Below are 21,001 nucleotides of genomic sequence, written 5' to 3'. Positions count from 1 at the left end.
ACATCTGATTTCCAAAAATAAAACCCTTGGCTCCAGCCTCCTTCCCCAGAGCAGGGGAAGAGACAAAACATCCATTATTCCAGGATTTATAAAATCCCTCAGGAAAATGTTACTCCTTCTGATATGTTTTAGTAAGATCCCACCCCTGTGGTTACGCCAGTGCAGCCATTATAACCTGATGCAGCATATAGTGTTTGACAGGTTGCACTTCCCCCCTGTCCTCCGCGCACCCCCTCACCATTTGACTTGGTCCAGCCTGACTGAGGCAGACCATTTATAGAAGCTCGGTTTCAGGCATCCGAACGGTGTCAAGATAACTGCAGATTAGTCAGTAAGGTTAAAGTCTGTCCTGTCACACGCAGCCTCCCTCATTCCCTCAAATGACGATGGGTGACATGGATAAAGCAGAAGTCTTTGACACGGAGAGCAAGGGAAGAGGTCTGAAGACGAAGCAAGAAGTTTGGAGTGGGGATGTGGTCTTTGCCGAGCCAGCGTATGCTGCGGTCGTGTTCGACAAGTGAGTCAATGCGCCTGCTTACTGTACAGCGCCAACCAATGCATATTGCTCCATTGTAGGTGGTAAATTCTGTCTGAGTGGTCCCTAGTAAACTTGTTTCTGGAAGGCAGCAGTCAGGCAGTTTCCCATTGATGCTTTAATGACTAAGTTACTTTGCGCTGAGAGCTTTATCCTCTCCTGCTATTTTCGGTACTGCTCTGCGTAAGGAGGGTTCCTCAGATTGATTGCATCTACAACTGTCCCCCAGGACGGTGCACGGGTCTGTGAGGACACAGGTGAACTACAGGTCTCAGTAACTGTACATGGCAATTTTTGCAAAGTGGAATAGAGATGTGAGCTCTGCTAACGTTGTGCAGAATCCCTAAATAAGTGCCTTTCTGAGGCTTGCTATGAGGGTGCACAGAGATGGCATTCGTCCCTGCTTGTCTGCTTGCCCCTGTTATGGCATGTGCTGGAGAATTCCAGGCCTCCAACTGGGCAACGTGGACTGCCAATGGAGCTCTGGTTGCCACAGCTTTGATGTTAAGGAGAACTTGGTGATGTTGGCTTTTTATTTCTTCGTGGGACATAGCTAGCACTAACAAGCCAACAACTGTTGACCATCCCTAACTGCTGAATTGAACTGCTTACACGGCCATTTTGGGAAGTAGTTAAAAGTCACCTGCATTGTGACAGAAAGATCAGACCAAGTTGGCAGAAAGTTTCATAGCCACAAAGTAATTTACACGGAAACAGATCCCTCAGCTCAATGTGTTGACCATCACATTAATCTTCCAGCTATTCCATTTTATTAGAGTTAGAGAATCACAGATTACGGAATCAGACCCTTCGGCCCAAATTCATGGTACTAATCCCACTTGCCTGCATTAATCCTATATCCCTTTATAACCTGTTCATTCAAGTACCTGCCCAGATGTCTCTTAAATGTTACCATTCCTACCTCTATAACCTCCTCTGGCAGCTCATTCTGGATACCAACTACTCTGTGTGAAAATATTAGTATCTTTAAACCTTCTCCCTCTCACATTAAAACTATGCCTTTCAATTTTAAACCCCTCTACCATAAGAAAGAGACACTGGCTACCTACCCTGTCTCGGCCTCCCATAATTTTACTTTCCTCTATTATGTCATCTTTCAACCTCCTTCGCTGGAGGGAAAACAGACCCAGCCTTTCCAGACTCTCCTTAAAACTCAAGCCCTCCAATCCAGGTAATATCCGGAACATAGAACACTACAGCATAGTACAGGCCCTTCAGCCCACAATGTTGTGCCCACCCTTTAACCTGCTCTAAGATTAATCAAACCCTTCCCTGCCACACAGCCTTCCATTTTTTAATTTCATCCATATGTCGCTCTCCCTAACTTAATCACATCCTGTCTCTCTTGTGGGACCAGAGCTGCAAATAAAGTTCTAGTCCATGTCCTAGCTAACCAACCACCTTGTACTTATCTTCTCTGCTTTGGCTTATAACATTTTACTGATTTTGTCCACTTGTATGGATAGTTTCTTTTTTTTCTGGCGTGTGCCTGCATGCGTGTGAGTCTGTGCGCCTGGGTCTGTGTGTCTGTGCGTGCGTCCATGACGATGGATTTTTCATGGCTTTTTCCAAGGCGCAGAGTGGGAGACAGAGACTGTGTAGCACACCACTCCCCACACAGACATTTTCGCAGCATTTTCTCTTTGTTTTACAAGGTCAAGTCGTGATCTCAACACTCAACCCGACACGATGGAAAGCGTGCTCGGGGCAGACCCGACCAGTTTTGAACCCAGGAACTTCCACTCCTGGGTCCGGCGCCGATGTCGTTGCACCACCAGCCGGCCCTGTATGGATAGTTTCAGTGATCCATGAATTCTAAATAGCTTTCTATTTATAGATATCAGCTTGCCTTGGTGCATCTCCCAGAATGCAAGGATCACAACTCACTGGATAAAATCCATTTGAAACTCTTCTGTTGCTTTCGTCTTATGCTTCTGTGTTCAGTAAGAATTAGGTAACTCTCCTCTCACCAGGGCTCATATACAAACTCGACTCTTTAGCTACCTTTGCCAACGGCCACGTGACTTGGCGGTGAGAGGGCCACCTTTCATAAACAACATATGATTTGGGGTTCAACCAAACAGGAACATCGTGATGTTCCAATTAAAGGAACCTCGATTTGAGTGAATGCTGTGTAAATACTGCCCATACACAGTTATCCATTGGCAAGAAATAACAGATTGTACACCACATAAAATTATAAAGTATATTTACCAATTTCAGCTTTATCAAACAGTTAATCGGAAAAAGGAAATAAAAGAAGATATAAGGACCCATTACAGTGAAACCATTCCAATATGCACATAATGTTGGAGCTCATACTGGAGTCACAAGCGGTGTATCTCTTTATTCTTGAGCTGGACCTATAGTCTGCTACTTTCTGAACTTCCCTTGAAGTCCATCTCGAATGAACTGGCTCTCTCTCAGGAGTGTTCGCCCTTCCTCCTTGGAGCCATTCGTAAGACCATAAGACAAAGGAGCAGAAGTAGGCCATTCGGCCCATCGAGTCTGCTCCGCCATTTTATCATGAGCTGATCCATTTTATCCTATTTAGTCCCACTGCCTCGCCTTCTCACCATAACCTTTGATGCCCTGGGTGCTCAGATACCTATCAATCTCTGCCTTAAGTACACCCAATGACTTGGCCTCCACTGCTGCCCGTGGCAACAAATTCCATAGATTCACCACCCTCTGACTAAAAAAATTTCTTCGCATTTCTGTTCTGAAAGGGCGCCCTTCAATCCTGAAGTCATGCCCTCTCGTACTAGACTCCCCCATCATGGGAAACAACTTTGCCACATCCACTCTGTCCATGCCTTTTAACGTTCGAAATGTTTCTATGAGGTCTCCCCCCATTCTTCTAAACTCCAAGGAATAAAGTCCAAGAGCGGACAAACGTTCCTCATATGCTAACACTCTCATTCCCGGAATCATTCTAGTGAATCTTCTCTGTACCCTCTCCAACGCCAGCACATCCTTTCTTAAATAAGGAGACCAAAACTGCTCACAGTACTCCAAGTGAGGTCTCACCAGCGCCTTATACAGCCTCAACATCACATCCCTGCTCCTATACTCTATTCCTCTAGAAATGAATGCCAACATTGCATTCGCCTTCTTCACTACTGACTCAACCTGGAGGTTAACTTTAAGGGAATCCTGTACGAGGACTCCCAAGTCCTGTTGCATCTCAGAACTTTGAATTCTTTCCCCATTTAAATAATAGTCTGCCCATTTATTTTTTCTGCCAAAGTGCATAACCATACACTTTCCAACATTGTACTTCATTTGCCACTTCTCTGCCCATTCTTCCAATCTATCCAAGTCTCTCTGCAGACTCTCCATTTCCTCAGCACTACCAGCCCCTCCACCTATCTTCGTATCGTCAGCAAACTTAGCCACAAAGCCATCTATTCCATAATCCAAATCGTTGATGTACAATGTAAAAAGAAGCGGCCCCAACACTGATCCCTGTGGAACACCACTGGTAACCGGCAGCCAACCAGAATAGGATCCCTTTATTCCCACTCTCTGTTTCCTGCCAATCAGCCAACGCTCTATCCACATATGTAACTTTCCCGTAATTCCATGGGCTCTTATCTTGTTAAGTAGCCTCATGTGTGGCACCTTGTCAAAGGCCTTCTGAAAATCCAAATATACAACATCCACTGCATCTCCCTTGTCTAGCCTACTGGTAATTTCCTCAAAAAATTGTAATAGGTTTGTCAGGCAGGATTTTCCTTTAAGGAATCCATGCTGAGTTCTGCCTATCTTGTCATATGCCTCCAGGTACTCTATAACCTCATCCTTGACAATCGACTCCAACAACTTCCCAACCACCGACGTCAAGCTAACAGGTCTATAATTTCCTTTTTGATTCCTTGCCCCCTTCTTAAATAGCAGAGTGACATTTGCAATCTTCCAGTCTTCCGGAACCATGTCAGAATCTATCGACTTTTGAAAGATCATCGCTAATGCCTCCACAATCCCCACAGCTACTTCCTTCAGAACACCAGGGTGCATTCCATCTGGTCCAGGAGATTTATCGACCTTTAGCCTATTCAGCTTCCTGAGTACTTTCTCTGTCGTACTTGTGACTGCGCACACTTCTCTTCCCTGCCACCCTTGAGTGTCCGGTATCCTGCTGTCTTCCTCAGCGAAGACTGATGCAAAATACTTGTTCAGTTCCTCTGCCATCTCCTCATCTCCCATTACAATTTCTCCAGTATCATTTTCTATCGGTCCTATATCTACTCTCACCTGTCTTTTACTCTTTATATACTTGAAAAAGCTTTTAGTATCCTCTTTGATATTATTTGCTAGTTTCCTTTCATAGTTAATCTTTTCTCTCTTAATGACCTTCTTGGTTTCCTTTTGTAAGGTTTTAAAAACTTCCCAATCCTCTGTCTTCCCACTAATTTTTGCTTCCTTGTATGCCCTCTCCTTTGCTTTAACTTTGGCTTTGACTTCTCTTGTCAACCACGGTTGCATCCTTTTTCCACTCAAAAATTTCTTCTTTTTTGGAATATACCTGTCTTGCACATTCCTCATTTCTCGCATAAACTCCAGCCACTGCTGCTCTGCCGTCTTTCCCACCAGTGCCTCTTTCCAGTCAACTTTAGCCAGTTCCTCTCTCATACCACTGTAATTTCCTTTACTCCACTGAACCACTGACACATCAGATTTTGGCTTCTCTTTTTCTAATTTCACAGTGAACTCAATCATGTTATGATCACTGCCTCCTAAGGGTTCCTTCACCTCAATCTCTCCAATCACCTCCGGTTCATTACACAATACCTAATCCAGTACAGCCGATCCCCTAGTGGGCTCAACAACAAGCTGTTCTAAAAAGCCATCTCGCAGACATTCTACAAATTCTCTCTCTTGAGATCCAGTGCTGACCTGATTTTTCCAATCTACTCGCATGTTAAAATCCTCCACAATTATCATAACACTGCCCTTCTGACAAGCCTTTTCTATTTCCAGTTGTAATTTGTAGTCCACATCCCTGCAGCTGTTTGGAGGCCTATAAATAACTGCCATCAGGGTCCTTTTACCCCTGCTATTCCTTAGCTCAACCTATAAAGATTCTGCACCCTCCGATCCTATATCACCTCTTTCTAATGATTTAATATAATTTCTTACCAATAAAGCCACGCCTCCCCCTCTGCCTACCTTTCTATCCTTCCGATACATCTGCACCTGCACAAAGCACTTCTTGCCACGGGGACTCTCCTCCTGATGGCATTCTGCGGCATCTTCCCTTGAGTCCCGCTCCACAGCTCCCGCTAAAAGACCCCAAACCAGACCGTCTGTCACAAACCTCTCTCCGCCCAGCTCTCTCTGGAATTTTCTCCCGATCTCATCCATAGCAGTAGAAATTGTAACCAGGGTGTTACATGTATAAAGCTAACTTCTGTCTAATCTGCCAGCTGCTTTATTGTGCCTTCTCTTTATGGGAGTCTAAAAGTGGAAGGCATAGGTTTAAGATGAGGAAAGACCTTGGAGGCAGGATTTTCACATAGAAGTCAGTGGATATGTGGAAAAAGAAGCCAGAGATATTGGTAGGGTCAGGTATAATTACAACTTAAAAATACATTCAGACAGGTTAAAAGTTCAGGAAGGCACCTTGATAAGTATAGACAAATTAGACCAAACAGCTTGTTTCTGTGCTGTATAACCCCAGAACTAAATCTCCAGGGCTTGATGGGATGTTTCCTAGAATGTTAAATGGAGCAAGGGAGGAGATAACTGGCGCTCTGACAGATACTGTTGCATCTGTGTTAGACACACGTGAGATACCAGAAGACTAGAAAAAAAATCAAATCAGAATCAAAGTAAATTTGTTATCAAAAGTATATTTATGTGATTATATGCTATCTTGAGATTCATTTTCTGTTATCCTTTAGTTTCATAAATGGCCATAGGGAATACCCTGAATATGAGGGGTGATTGGTAAGTTCGTGGCCTAAGGTAGAAGGAGTCAATTTTAGAAAACCTAGCACATTTATTTTTCAACATAGTCCCCTCCTACATGTACACACTTAGTCCAGCAGTTGTGGAGCATACGGATCCCTTCTTTGTAGAAATCGGCGTCTTGGACCTCCAGAAAGTGTCCACAGCAGGGGTGATTGATAAGTTTGTGGCCCAAGGTAGAAAGAGATGCGTTATACAGCTCTTATTACATGCATGTGCAGTTCAACTCTTTGAGTGATTATGCAGAAAGTTTGAAGTAATAACTCATTTCCTTCTATTTTTCTTTCTTCCTGGAGGTCCAAGACGCCGACTTCTACAAAGAAGGGATCCGTATGCTCCATGACCGCTGGACTAAGTGTGTAAATGTAGGAGGGGACTATATTGAGAAATAAATGTGCTAGGTTGTCTAAAATTGACTCCTTCTACCTTAGGCCACAAACTTATTAATCACCCCTCGTACGTCTGCAAACTTGTAGATGGAGTTAGAACGGAGTCTTGCCGTGCAATCAAACGTGCACAGGGTGTAGAATAGGATGCAATCTTCCGCAGTGCCAGTGTGGAGGATAACTGTGTTGGGGATGCCCTTACTGATTGTGGTCTGTTGGTCAGGAAGACAAGGATCCAGTCGCAAAGGGAGATGTTGGGTCCTAGATCTAGGAGTGCGGAGATGAGTTTGCTTGGAATTATGGTATTGAAGACAGATCTGTAGTCAATAAGTAGCAGTCTGAATTATTCAATTATCAAAACCATAACCACTACAGTTTAACAGCACTATGATCACGTTGATCACTTTGCACAAAAATTTATTTTGTTTTTTTTGCTCTAATTGTGTTCATTCTTGTAAAAATTTGATATCATTTATGTTTAATTTATAGTTGTGAATACTGCAGAAATGATTCTACATACCTGTGACAGTGGTATAAATGAGTTTTTCATTGCAATAACCTTGACTATGACTTTTATCTTTAGATCTGAATTATTTCACTTCGTTAGCAGATTATAGAATCATTCCATTACCAAGAACAGAACCTAAGGAAGATTGTTTTAAAAGTTGCAATGACAGTTGTTGTTCTTATTGTTGAGTGCCAGGGTGTCATCATTGATTCATGGATAGTGTAGTTGTCCATAGGGTTTTCATGGCAAGGTACAGAAGAAGATTGCCACTGTTGCTACCCAGGTTGGGACCTGGCCGGATTTGAACCCAGGACCATCCGCTTCAAAGTCCAGTGCTGATGCGACTGCACCACCGGCCAGCCTGAAAGACAGTTATTACTCATCAGGCTCTTAAACCAGAGAGGATAACTTCACTCAACCTCACTCGCCTCATCACTGAAATCTTTCCACGACCTATGGACTCACTTTAAAGGGTTCTTCATCTCATGTTCTTGAGATATATTGCTTATTTATTTATTAATAATATTATTTTTTTCTCTCAGCTCAAGCTGGTAAAACCTGAGGTACGGGCATAGTCAAGCACATTCATTTGTTAATTGCTAGGAACTTTCAGATTATTCTAGAGGTGGTTACTATTGTGGGTTTCTGAAGATTTACATAGATATTACTGTGTAGCCCTAATTGTTTAATGCTATTGTGTAGTGACTTTCGGATGATAACAGTTGTAGATATTACTATTGGAACAATGTATACCCTGTTCACGTTCCAAAGTCTTTCAATTTCCTCTTTTAATTCAGCATATTTCTGGTTTGTCCCCTTATTGACTTCCGTATTTTTGATTACGATTATTATTAGTTCTTTTTTATTCTTTCTTTTTCTATTTGCACATTTTGTTGTTTATGCACACTGGTTGTTGTCCATCCTGTTGCATGCAGTTTTTCATTGACTCTAATGTGTTTCTTACATTTACTGCGATTCCCTGCAAAAAAATGAATGTCAGGGTTATCTATGGTGACTATTGTACTTTGATAATAAAGTTACTTCAAACTTTGAAGAAGCCATGAATGATAAGTCATTGGTTTCTATTCTTACTGAAGTTTGTTGACCTCAGAATCCATCCTTGGTCAAGTAATTGTGTAATGACACCAGCACCAGAGCTCATTTTGCTGAGACAGGACAAAATGAATCTTGGAGGCAGAGTAAATGTAGATCTGCTATGATCTTTGAATCCATAAGTCAAATTGGATATAATTCAATTAAGGAGCACTCTTTGTATTATGCAGGCCCAATTGGCTATAGTGCAATTTTGATCCTGAAATAGAGAACCAGTTAAGGAGGTGCTTTGGAAACTGACAAGCAGAAAAGATAGTATACTGGATAAAAGACAGTCTTGAGTGGAGAAAACCTGTTATCATTTAACCTCCCAGTAGTAATCAGACATCTTTGTCTCGAAAGAACACAGGCTGCCAGTTTCTCCACGGGAAATTGACCAGCGCTTCTACTGATATTTGTACAATGAGACTCTATTAAATAAAGTAACTTATGACGTTAAGTAACGAAATTAGCTGAGAGTTATTAAGTACACTTTTATCTATGAAAATCCTGTGAGGACAATAAAGTTACTATTACAAATCTGAACGCCCATGCCCCTAACCCTTTTTTTCACAATGCCACAGTTGTTTTTATAACATGATGTTCTGTTACATGAGGTTTCAGCTTCATCTTCAAAGTTCAAAGTTCAGAGTAAATTTTATTATCAAAGTACATATATGTCATCTTATACAATCCTAAGATTCATTTTCTTGAGGGCATTCTCACCAAATCCATAGAATAATAACAGTGATATGTATGAGGAGGTGAGTGAGCATGCTGATGTGTGTCTGACTGATATGAGTGTGTGTTTGTGGGTGTGTTGGCATGCGATTGTGCTTAGGTGTTAGTGGTGAGTGTGTGTGCATGCATGAAAGAAAAATGGAGGGCTATGTGGGAGGAAAGTATTAGATTGATCTTGGAGTAGATTAAAGGGTCGGCACAACATCATGGGCTGAAGGGCCTGTATGGTACTGTGTTCTGTGTTCTATGTTCTGTGTGTGAGTGTGCATGTGTGTGCGTGCTTGTACAAGAGCAGGATTACGCAACAAGCTATTGTATGGTGCCTGTAGCCACTGTGCTCAGCAGTGGAGGTGACTTGACTGACGGGCCAGCAGATGGACTGGGATATGGGGCCGGCTACAGGTCCTAGCAGAATCATCCCGGTCAGAATCAGCACCTTAAGGACAAGAAGAAAATGGGAATGGGTTTGAGGGAAGATGTAGATTCTAACGAAGGGAGAGCAGAATCACTTTACTAAATGTGTTCAGCACATGGCGACACTGAAGTGTAAGACTTCACAAGGAAACGTTAAACTTCCTTTACTGGGCACTGATAGATGATATGTCAATAGAAGGTCAAAACGAAATGTCAAGTGCACTTCAACGACCTGGTGCCAGAGGGGAATGGTATCATCCTCCTGTGGAAAGTATTTAATGCCCACATGCCCCTCATCATTTGGGGATTTTTAACCAGAACATAACTAATTTCTGCTGCTCAGGAGTTGGGTCAAAGGATCACGGATTTAGCAGGACTCAAATGATCATTTCCTCCCCTCTGTGTCTGAGTAGGAGAATTTTGAATCCCTTGTCAAAGTTGAGAGAAGACACTACATTCATCTATAGACTCATACACCACAGAAACAGGCCTTTCAGTCCACTGAGTTCATGGAGGTGGAGAAGATGTTTCCTATAGCTGGCAAGCCTAGGACCAGCGGGCACAGCCTCAGAATAGAGGGTTGACCATTTAGGGCAGAGATAAGGAGGAATTTCTTTAGCCAGAGGATGGTGAATCTGTGGAAGTCAGTGCCACACAATGGTGGAGACCAAGTCATTGGGTATATTTAATGTGGAGTTTGATAGGTTCTTGATTAGTAAGGGCATCAAAGATTATGGGGAGAAAGCAGGAGAGTACAGTTGAGAGGGATGATCAATCAGCTGTTTTAATAATAGAGCAGACTCGATGGGCTGAATGGTCTACTTGTACTCCTATGTCTTATGCAGTCATTAACCACCTAATTGCATTCATCCTATTTTATTCTTCCCACTTGTCCATCACCTGTCACCCAGAATATACCACCCAACTACATTAAGAGCAGTTTCATAAACCAAAGAGATTCTGCAGATCACCGCACTAAGTCACTGTTTGACTCAGAGCTGCCTTTGCTTGAAGCTCCCATATCCTGCAACTATTAACATAAGTAAAGCTCAACTGAACTCCAACAGGATCCAAGACAGACCTTAGGATATATAGTGATTGGCAACGAGGTTTATAAAAATATCAAAAAAAAAGGAAAATTATGCTGTTCGTCCACAACTCTAGTAACCCAGGTAACCTGAGAGCTTAGTCATAGTCATACTTTATTCACAGAGTCGGGGCTCTGGTCAAATGGGCCTCGATCTGCATTTCTGATTCAACCCTGAGAAATGTCACAGAAATGAAGGCAGTTACAGTACCGTAACTGCTGCAGATCACACAGCATCTACCTTACACTCACTTGGAACATGAGACCTCAGGGCTTTAAGGTCAGAGTCCTGACTGAAGGAAAGCCCACTGGAGATACAGATTACCACAGCTGCAAAACACTCCATTAAGGAGAGGGCAGGAATGACAATCAGCCCAGTCATCTAACGCTGGTAAGGGACAAAGTTGGTCTCAGGATTGATTCGGGACATGTTGTGAAAGACTAGGACAGAAGTAATGGATCGCAAACAAGGAAAAAATCTGCAGATGCTGGAAATCCAAGCAAAACACACAAAGTGCTGGAGGAGCTCAGCAGGCCAGGCAGCATCCATGGAAAAAAGTTCAGCTGACGTTTCGGGCCGAGACCCTTTGGCAGGACCAGAAAGGAAGGGGTTAAAAACCGAAATAAGGTCAAGGGAGGGGAATGAATATAGTCTGGTGGGTGATAGGTGAGACCAGGTGACTGGTGAGGTGGGTTTTGTGGAGGAGAGGGAAGATGTAAGAAGCTGGAAGAGGGAAAAGGCTGAAGAAGAAGGAGTCTGATAGGAGAGACAGTGACCATGGAATGTGAGGATCAGTAGTTCATCTCACCTATAGCTGTAGTGGATGACATTGTTGGCCAACAACAATAGGCAAAGACTGGGTAACAAGGCCAGAAACTGACTGGGAAGCACGGCGGAGTTTCCAGCTGAGCCACGGCCTCACAGTGCCAATTGTGAGCACGAGTCCTGACTGTGTGGAGTTTGCACATTTTCCTTAAGACTGGTTTCTCCCAGCGCTCCTCTTTCTTTCCACATGCCAAAGACATGAGGGATGGTAGCTTAACATGGGCATTGTAACCTGCCTCTGGAGTGTTGGTGAGTGGTAGAAATTGGGGGAACTTGTAGTGGGAGTACAGAAGAAATGATTAATGGAGGATTAGTATAAATGGGTCAGTGCAAAACTCAATGGGCCAAGCAACGGGCCAAGCAACTGGCTTCCACACTGTATGATGAGAAACCCATGACTCTATGACTTTATGGTTACTGCTTAATCTTCCCCATCAATATGAACATTACCTCACTACTTATTTTAATTTCTGTTTTTGCTCTACAATGTACATATACTTCTTGCAATTTCGTATTTTTTTCTATACCGTCATGTATTGCATCGTACTGCTGCCGCAAAGTTAACAAATTTCACAACATATGCTGGTGGTACTAAACCCGATTCTGATCAGATGGCACCCACTTCTCCCTGGGGCTGAGCTCTGGGTTACTGTTGGGTGAAAGACGAGAGACACCTCCGTTCTGTCCCCCGCACTCCCAGTGGTTGGACTCTCTGTTGATGTTCCTCAAACTCAGAAAGCTGGAAGGAGTTCCTGCACACCTAGAGTGTTCTGCAATGCTCTCATGGCCTCAGCCATCCCTCCACCTGGCCAGCAGGTGAAGGGCCCGTGCTATGAAGCAGAGGAAGCAGCAGATCCTCGAGAAGTTCACCAACCCTTACCTGGGTGAGCATTGCAAAGGGTCAATAAATATTCTATCCTAGGGGGAAATTAGAGAGGAGCTAGGGAGATATTTATTCTTTCAAAAGGTGCTGAAGTTTGGAACTTGGCTGAAATGTGTGGTGGAGATAGGAGTTCTGATCATTTAAGACAATAAAGAACCTAGATAGCTACCTTAGGTGCTGTGAACCACAGGATTGGATAGATCAGTATAAACATGATGGGATGAATGGTCTCCTGCACAGGGTGGCACATCTACCTGGATTCAATTCCAGCGCCATCTGTAAGGGGTTCTCCCTGTGATGGCATGGGTTTCCTCAGGGTGCTCCAGTTTCCTCCCACATTCCAAAGACGTATGGGTTAGTCGGTTAATTTTTCACATGGCTGTCACATGACGGGTTTGTGGGTTGGAGAATCCCATTACCATGCTGTATCTCTAAATAAAAATAAAATTAAAAAAAAACATATTGTATCTTCTATTATATGGCTTATGAGGTTGGAGGCACATTTGATATAGCTTTGTAGATACTACACATTGCTGTGAAATTCAGTCCTATCGTTTTTAATTGAACCAAATGTTAGAAATAAGTTTCAACGTTCCTATGTTTTCAAGGGTCAAACAGTCACATTGTCGTACAGTACGACACAGGTCCTTTGGCCCAACCCATCCATGGCAGCCAAGCTTTGAGCTAGTTCCACTTTCCTGCATTTGGCCCACATCCCTCTAAAGTTTAGAGTCTAAACCTCTTCTATCCTTGTATCTTTCCAGATGTACTTTAATGATTGTATTTGTACCCGTCTCTGTACATTTCTCTGGCAGCTCATTCCATATACCCTCCACCCTCTGCGTGATAAAGTTGCTCTTCAGTCTATTTGATGTTCTATTTATTTATTTATCTATGTGTATTTATTTACCTATTCACTTATACCTATATATGTATTTATTCATTCATTCATTTATTTATTGAGATACTGCACAGATTAGACCCTTCCTGCCCTCCGAGCCACACCACTTGGCAGTCCTGATGAAATCCTAGCCCAATCACAGGCAATTTTACATTGACCAATTAACCTATGAACTGGTATGTCTTTGGACTGTGGGAGGAAACCAGACAACGTAGAAGAAACCCATGCCGTCACAGGGAAAATGTACAAGCTCCTAACAGGCCATCTCCCTTCTCACCTTAGATCTGTGTTCTTCAATTTTTGACTCGCTATTATAGGAAAAGGATAATGGGATCCCACCACCAAGCACATCTTTCCCTCCCCCCAACTTTCTGCTTTCTGCAGGGATTCCTCCCTATGCAACTCCCTTGTCCATTCGTCCCTCCCCACTGATCTCTCTCCTGGCACTTACCCTTGCAAGCAGAACAGGTGCTACACCTGCCCCTACACCTCCTGCCTCACTACCATTCAAGGCCCTAAACAGTCCTTCCAGGTGAGGTGACACTTTTTTTCTTTCTTCCATAGCCTTCTGTCTCTTTCACCAGTCAACTTCTCAGCTTTTTACTTCAGCATTCCCCCTCCGATTTCACCGATTACCTAGTCTTACTCTCTCCCCTCCACCCCCCAGCATTTTTCTCCAGTCCTGCCGAAGGGTTTCAGCCCAAAACATCGACTGTACTCTTTTCCGAGATGCTGCCTGGCCTGCTGAGTTCCTGCAGCATTTTGTGTGTGTTGCTCAGATTTCCAGCATCTGCAGACTTTCTCTTGTTTGTGACTCATAATGTTATACACCTTCGTAAGGCCTTCCCTTGACTTCCTACACTCCAGAGAAAAGTCCCAGCCTATCAAACCAGTCCTTATCACTCAAGCTCCCCAATCCCAATAACGTGCATCTTTTGTGCACCCTTCCTAGCTTACTGACATCCTTCTTATACGGGGACCTCAGAACTAAAGTTCGATGTAAATTTATTATCAAGGTAAGCATACGTCACCATATACAACTCCAAGATTCATTTTCTTGAAGGCATTTACAGTGGAACAAAGAAATTCAATAGAATCAATGGAAAACTACACACGAACTCTGACAAGCAACCAATGTACAGAAGAAGACCAACTGAAAATACATAAAAATAAATAAGCAAGTAAATAAATAGATAAACAATGGCAAACATGAGGCCTGGATGACGGGGTCGGTGATGACGTTGGTTTTCTTGCGACAGCGCTCCTTGTGGATGTGCTCAGAGGCAGGGAGGGCTTTTTCTGTGATGGGCTGCGCTTTATCCACCTCTCTTTGTAGGCTTTTCCATTCTTGGGCATTGGTGTTATATATAATATAGCCGGTTAACAGTGGTTCTAGCAAGCTAAGTGAATATTTCACTGCAAGAACTGCTGGTATTCAGGAAGTAACTCACCAGCAACTTCTTGACGGGTTCTAAGGACTTGTCTTCACTGGCATAATTCCAGTGGGTGAAATGTCTTTGGAGCAGAAGTGAATAAGAGGTGACTTGAAAGAGGTGTAAAAGATGATAAGAGGCTTATATCGAGTGAATTGCTAGAGACTTTTCCAGCGGCGGAAATGGCTAATTTGAAGGGTCCTAATTTTAAGGTGATTGGAGGAAAATATGGGGGGATGTCAGAGATATGTTTTTACACAGAGAGTGGTGACTGTGTGGTTTGCCCTGCCAGAGTGGTGGTAGAAGCAGATATATTAGAGACATTTAAGAAACTCAAGTCTAAGCATATGGATGATACAAAAGTGGAGGGCTACAATATGTGTGAGGGATGGGTTAGATTGATCTTAGTGTGGTTAAAAGATTGACACAACATTGTGGGCTGAAGGGCCTGTACTGTGCTGCATTTTCTATGTTCTATGAAATGTAAAGCAACAAGATCAGAGTGAATGGGTAGGTGTGGCATTTCTGTGTGGTAGTACTTACCTACTCAAGTCTCTTCAAAGAGGACATGAGGGAACTCTGACCTACTCCCGTATCCATCAGGGAACTAGATCTCTCAGCCTTAGTTCCAAAATTAACAGTTGACATATGTCAGCACTGGTTTGCTGAGAAGAATTCCAAACTTTTGTCACACTTCCAGTGCAGAACACAGTCCTAACTTTTCCCAGGATTTAATATATAGTCTATCCGTCATTTCTGGTCTCCCCTACCCAGTACAAGCAAGAAGAAATCAATAAAAACAGCTGCAACAGAAGGCCAGCTGCTCACTCAAGCCCTCCCCGCCATTCAATATGATCAGAGCTGATCTAAACTGGCTTCGTTTTCTGTGCCAGTTCCTCATAACCTTCAATTCCCTAATCTTTCAAAATGGATCTAGACCAGGGGTTCCCAACCTGCAGTCGACGGATTCCCTTGGTTAATGGTCGGAGTCCATGGCATAAAAAGGTTGGCAACCCCTGATCTAGAGTCATAGACTCATAGAGCACTACTGCACAGAAAAAGGCCCTTTGGCCCAGCTAGTCCATGCTGAACTGTTATCCTACTTTGTCTTATTGACCTGCACCAGGACCACTCTCTGCCTTCCGCAGGAATCACTCACTTTGTGATTCCCTTGTCCATTCGTCCTTCCCCACTAATCTCCCTCCTGGCACTTATTCCTGCAAGCAACAGAAATGCCACACCTACCCATTCACCCCCTCCCTCACCTCCATTCAGGGCCCCAAACAGTCCTTACAGGCGAGGCAGCACTACACTTGCGAATCTGTTGGGGTCACCTATTGTATCCGGTGTTCCTGATGCGGCCTCCCCGAAACTGGTGAGACCCGACATAAATTGGGGGACCGCTTTATCGAGCACCTCCACTCCATCCAACTGAAGTGGAATTTCCCAGTGGCCAACCATTTAAATTCCCATCCCCATGCCCACTCTGACTTGTCGGACCATAGCCTGCTCTTTTACCACCCTGAGGCCACCCTCAGGGTGGAGGAGCAACAACTTATATTCTGTCCAGGTAGCCTCCAACATCAACTTCATCTTCTGGTGGTTTTTCCTCTCCCCCTTCTCTCTTCTTGTATTCCCCACTCTGGCCTCTTACCTCTTCTCCTCACCAGTCCCTGGTGCCCCTTCTCCTTCCCTTTCTTCCATGGTCCACTCTCCTCTCCTATCAGATTGCTTTTTCTCCAGCATTTTACCTTTCCCACCCATCTGCCATCACCCATCGTTTTCTATCTCGACCTCATGTCCCTCTCCCACCTTCTTATTCTGGCATCTTTCACCTTCCTTTCAGTCTTGAAGAAGGATTTCAGCCCAAAACGATGACTATTTCTTCATTTCCATAGGTGCTGCCTGATCTGTTGAGTTCCTCCAACACTTTTTGTGTCTAACTTCTTTAGCTGCCTGTGATCAGAAATGCCCCTCCTCCCAAGAATTTGCCAAGCAAATCTCCTTTGGCCTGTCCCTAATATCTATATATTTATTCTTAAATAAAGAAAACAGAAACCACACTGATAGGCTCACTATTACCCTGTACACTGTAACAGTGCGTCCCTCTGTCTAAACTCAAACCCGTACTTTCCAGCATTAAATTCTGTTCAGCATCATTTCTGTACAGGGTGAGCAACTTCAGGTTCCTGGGCATCATCTATCCTGGGCCCAGCACAGTCAGAATCAGGTTTGTTATCACTGACATTTGTCATGAAATTTGTTGTTGCTGATGTACCGAGCAATACATAAAGAGAAACTATAAATTACAATAAAAAATATATCATCGTCATCATGATGTGCCATGTTGTATGATGTTGGTGATCATGGTCGATCCATGACCACGATTGTTCTTGGTCAATTTTTCTACAGGATTAATTTGCCTTTGCCTTCTTCTGGGCAGTGTCTTTACAAGATGGGTGACCCCAGCCATTATCAATACTCTTCAGAGATTGTCTGCCTGGCATCAGTGGTCGCAAAGCCAGGGCCTGTGATATGTACCTGCCGTTCATACGACCATTCACCACCTGCTCTCCTGACTTTACATGATCCTGATCAAGCGATTGAACGGGTACTAGACCTTGCCCATGGGTGACCTACAGGCTAGCCGCGGCAAGGAGCGCCTTACACCTCCTTTGATAGAGATGTATTTCCACCCTGCCACCCAAAGATATACTGTATATATCAAAAATAAACTAAATTAGTGCAAAAAGGAGACCAAAAATAGTGAGGTAGTGTTCATGGGTTGTTTCACTGCCTGTTCATAAATCTGCCGGTGGAAGGGAAGAAGCTGTTTCTAAAATGTTTTACCTACAGGCTCTTGTACCTGCTCCTTGATGGAAGAGGGCACGTCCAGGGTGATGGGGGTCTGTAATGATGGATGCCACCTTTTTGAGGCATCACCTTTTGTAGATGTCCTTGATGCTGGGGACACTAGAGCCTGTTATGGAACTGGCTGAGTTTGCAACCCTCTGCAGCTTTTTCCAATCCCGTGCAGTGGCCCCAGCATACCAAATGGTGATGCAACCAGCTGGAATGCTCTCTACATTGCATCTGTAGGGATTTGCGAGAGTTTGTGGTGACATGCCAAATCTCCTCGAACTCCAAATGAAATATAACCGCTGGTATGTCTTCTTTATGACTGTATCAGTACAATAGGCCCAGAACTGCATCACACTGATACAATCATGAAGAAGTCATACCAGTGGCTCTACTTCATTAGGAATTGTAGAGCACCACAGCACAGAAAGAAGGAATTTGAGGATATTTGGTACATCGGAAAAGACTTTTACAAATTCCTATACAAGAACGGTGAAAAGGATTCTGACTGGTTGCATCACAGCCTGGCATGGAGCCTCTGGTACACAGTATCACAAGAGGGTGCAGAGGACTGCAGACTTAGCCAGTTCCATCAGAGGCATAACCTTTCCCAACATCAAGGACATCTTCAAGAAGCATAGACCATGAGGCATAGGAGCAGAATTGGGCCATTAGGAACATCGAGTTTGCTTGCTACTCTCGAATAACCAGTGCCTCAAAAAAACAGCAACCACCTTTAAGGACCCTCAACACCCGGGACATGCCCTCTTTTCATTACTACCAAGAGTGAGGAGGTACAGTGAACCTGCAGACGTATGCAATGATTTCTCCGACATCACATATCTGAAAGGTCCATCAACCAATGAATGCTAACTTGTTATTCTTCTTTGCACAGTTTATTTACTTCAGTAATTGGTAGATTTTGATGTTTACAATACAACACACCTCACATCATATTCCAGTGACAGTAATTCTGATTCTGATTCCTTGTATCTTAATGATTTCCTTCTTGTAGTTAGGCATCCAGAAAGGGTGCAGAATGTGTATAGTTTTGGTCTCCCTGTTATAGGAAAGACTGGAAAAGGTGCAGAAAAGATTTACAAGGGCCTTGAGGGCCCGAGCTAGAAGAAGAGTTTGGACAAGCTTGGTCTTCATTTCTCAGAATGTAGGAGAATGAAGGACAACTTTATAGAAAGGTTTAAGATTATGAGAGGCACAGATAAGGTGGATGTTAACATTCTTTTCCCCTGGGTAGGGTATCCAAAACTAGGGGGCATAGAGGGGAAAGATTTAAACGGCACCCAAGAAGCAAATTTTCACACAGAAGGTGGTGGCCGTTGGAATGAGCTGCCAGAGGAAACCGTTGAGGCACGTACGACAGGATCATTGAAGAGGCTTTTGGATAGGTACATGGCTATACTGGCTGAGTACGGGAAACTGGGATAAGCTGGGTGAGCACCGTGGTTGGGCAGGGGGGTCTGTATCCATGCTGAATTGCTCTGAAATTTAAACCATTTACCTGTGCCTCTAAACCAGGGGTTCCCAACCCTTTTTTATGCCATGGATCCCTCCCACTAACCAAATGGTCTGCAGACCCCAGGTTGTGAACTCCTGGCAAGAGATAGTTACCTTTGGTGTTTGTTTATTATTATACTGAAGTACAGTGAAAAATGTGTTTTGCCTGGCCAACCATACAGATCTTTTTATCACAACAGTGCATTACAGCAGCAATAAGAGAATGCAGAACAAAGTGTTACAGAGAAAGAGAAGCAGACATCCCACCTGCAAAAACTCATTTCAGGGAGGTAGCACCATCAATTTGCTGGAGACTCCTGGAACTTCGGGGAGAGGTGGGATGTCTGCAACAGAGTAACTCCTTAGCAGCTAGCCAGCTAGTTTAAATAACGTTAGCTATGCTAAACTCACCTCAACATGTCTTTTACCATCTTAACGCACCATGGGCAATAGAAAAGTTATCGTTGCAAACAGTGCAGCGAGCAACACTGTCATTATTTTTGACCCCTATTAGGCAGGGGTACACTTTAGGGTAGTCTGGGGTGACATACGTTTTATATTTTCTTTTTTTGGAATACTCTCCCATGGCGCGCGCTCTCTCTCTCGCCCCCGCGCTCTCTCGCTCGCTCTCAAAAAAATTGATTTCCGGGATATTGTATATAATTTGCGGGCATCAGGAAGCCACTATTAATATGCGGGAGACTCCCGGTACTACCGGGAGAGGTGGGATGTCTGGAGAAGTGCAGGCTGACATTAAGGTGCAAGACCACAATAGATTGTGAGGTCGAGGGCTCAATAGTCAAGACGGGACTGTTCATTAGTCTTGTAACAGTGGGGTAGAAGCCATCCTTGAGCCTGGGTGGTACATGCTTTCAATTTTGCCCCAAACTGCCTCATGACCCATCAGTAGAGCCTGTTTCCCAGTCCTACCTATGACACTGATACCCGTGTAGATCACAGCAATTGGATCCCCTTTAGTCCCTCTCTGACACAGAAGATGCCCTTAAATTTAGCAACAGGCAGGTAACACAGCCTTCAGAACTCCCTGTTCCTGCTGCATAGTACAATGTCTATTATCCTAACCAAGCTATCCCTGGTTAAATCTCTCTAGTCAAGGGGTTCCCATCCTTTTTTATGCCATGGACCCTTTCCATCAACTGAGAGGTCCAGGGACCCCGGTTGGGAAACCCTACTCCAGTCAAAGTCAAGTTCATTGAAGGCACATGATAAAAAGGGCCGTAGTCAGCATGGCTTTCTTCAGGGGAAATCTTGCCATATAGACAAAGGAGAATCGGTGGATATTGTGTACTTGGATTTTCAAAAGGCCTTCGACAAGGTGCTACACATGGGGATGCTTAACAAGTTAAGAGGTCATGGTATTGCAGGAAAGACACTAGCATAGGTAAGGCATTGGCTGATTGGCAGGAGACAAAGAGTGGGAATAAAGGGAGCCAATGTGGTTTGCTGCTGGTGACTAGTAGTGTTCCACAGGGGTCTGTGTTGGGTCTGATCTTTTTAACGTTGTATGACTTGGATGACAGAATTGATGGCTTTGTGGCAAAGTTTGTGGAAGATATGAAGGTAGCTGAAGGGACAGGTCGCTTTAATTAAGTAGAGAGACTACAGAATTCAGATTAGGAGAATCTTGGCATTCAAGATGAGGTAGTAAATTGGATTACACATTAGCTTTGTAGGAGAAGCCAGGGAGTGGTAGTAGAGGGTTACCCCTCTGACTGGAGGCCTGTGACTAACAGTGTGCTGCAGGGATCTGTGCTGGGTCGTTTGTTCTTTGTCATCTATAGCAATGATCTGGATGATAATGTGGTT

The 21,001-nt window shown here is 43.8% G+C and overlaps 1 protein-coding gene across 2 annotated transcripts in view; it reads left to right on the top strand.

Annotated features, from left to right (window-relative positions):
- The first annotated feature begins 320 nt into the window (after positions 1-320).
- Positions 321-21,001, top strand: part of smyd1b (SET and MYND domain containing 1b) — a 90,123-nt gene continuing 69,442 nt past the window's right edge. For both annotated transcript variants that reach the window (XM_063047120.1, XM_063047119.1), the window contains exon 1: positions 321-517. In XM_063047120.1, coding sequence (XP_062903190.1) covers positions 381-517 — 137 coding nt within the window. In that variant the 5' untranslated portion in view covers positions 321-380. The remainder of the gene's footprint in view (positions 518-21,001) is intronic.

This window comes from Mobula hypostoma, chromosome 4, assembly GCF_963921235.1.
Source record: "Mobula hypostoma chromosome 4, sMobHyp1.1, whole genome shotgun sequence".
Taxonomy (NCBI): domain Eukaryota; kingdom Metazoa; phylum Chordata; class Chondrichthyes; order Myliobatiformes; family Myliobatidae; genus Mobula; species Mobula hypostoma.
Note: the sequence above shows the minus strand (reverse complement) of the source record. Positions and strands in the feature narration are given on the sequence as shown.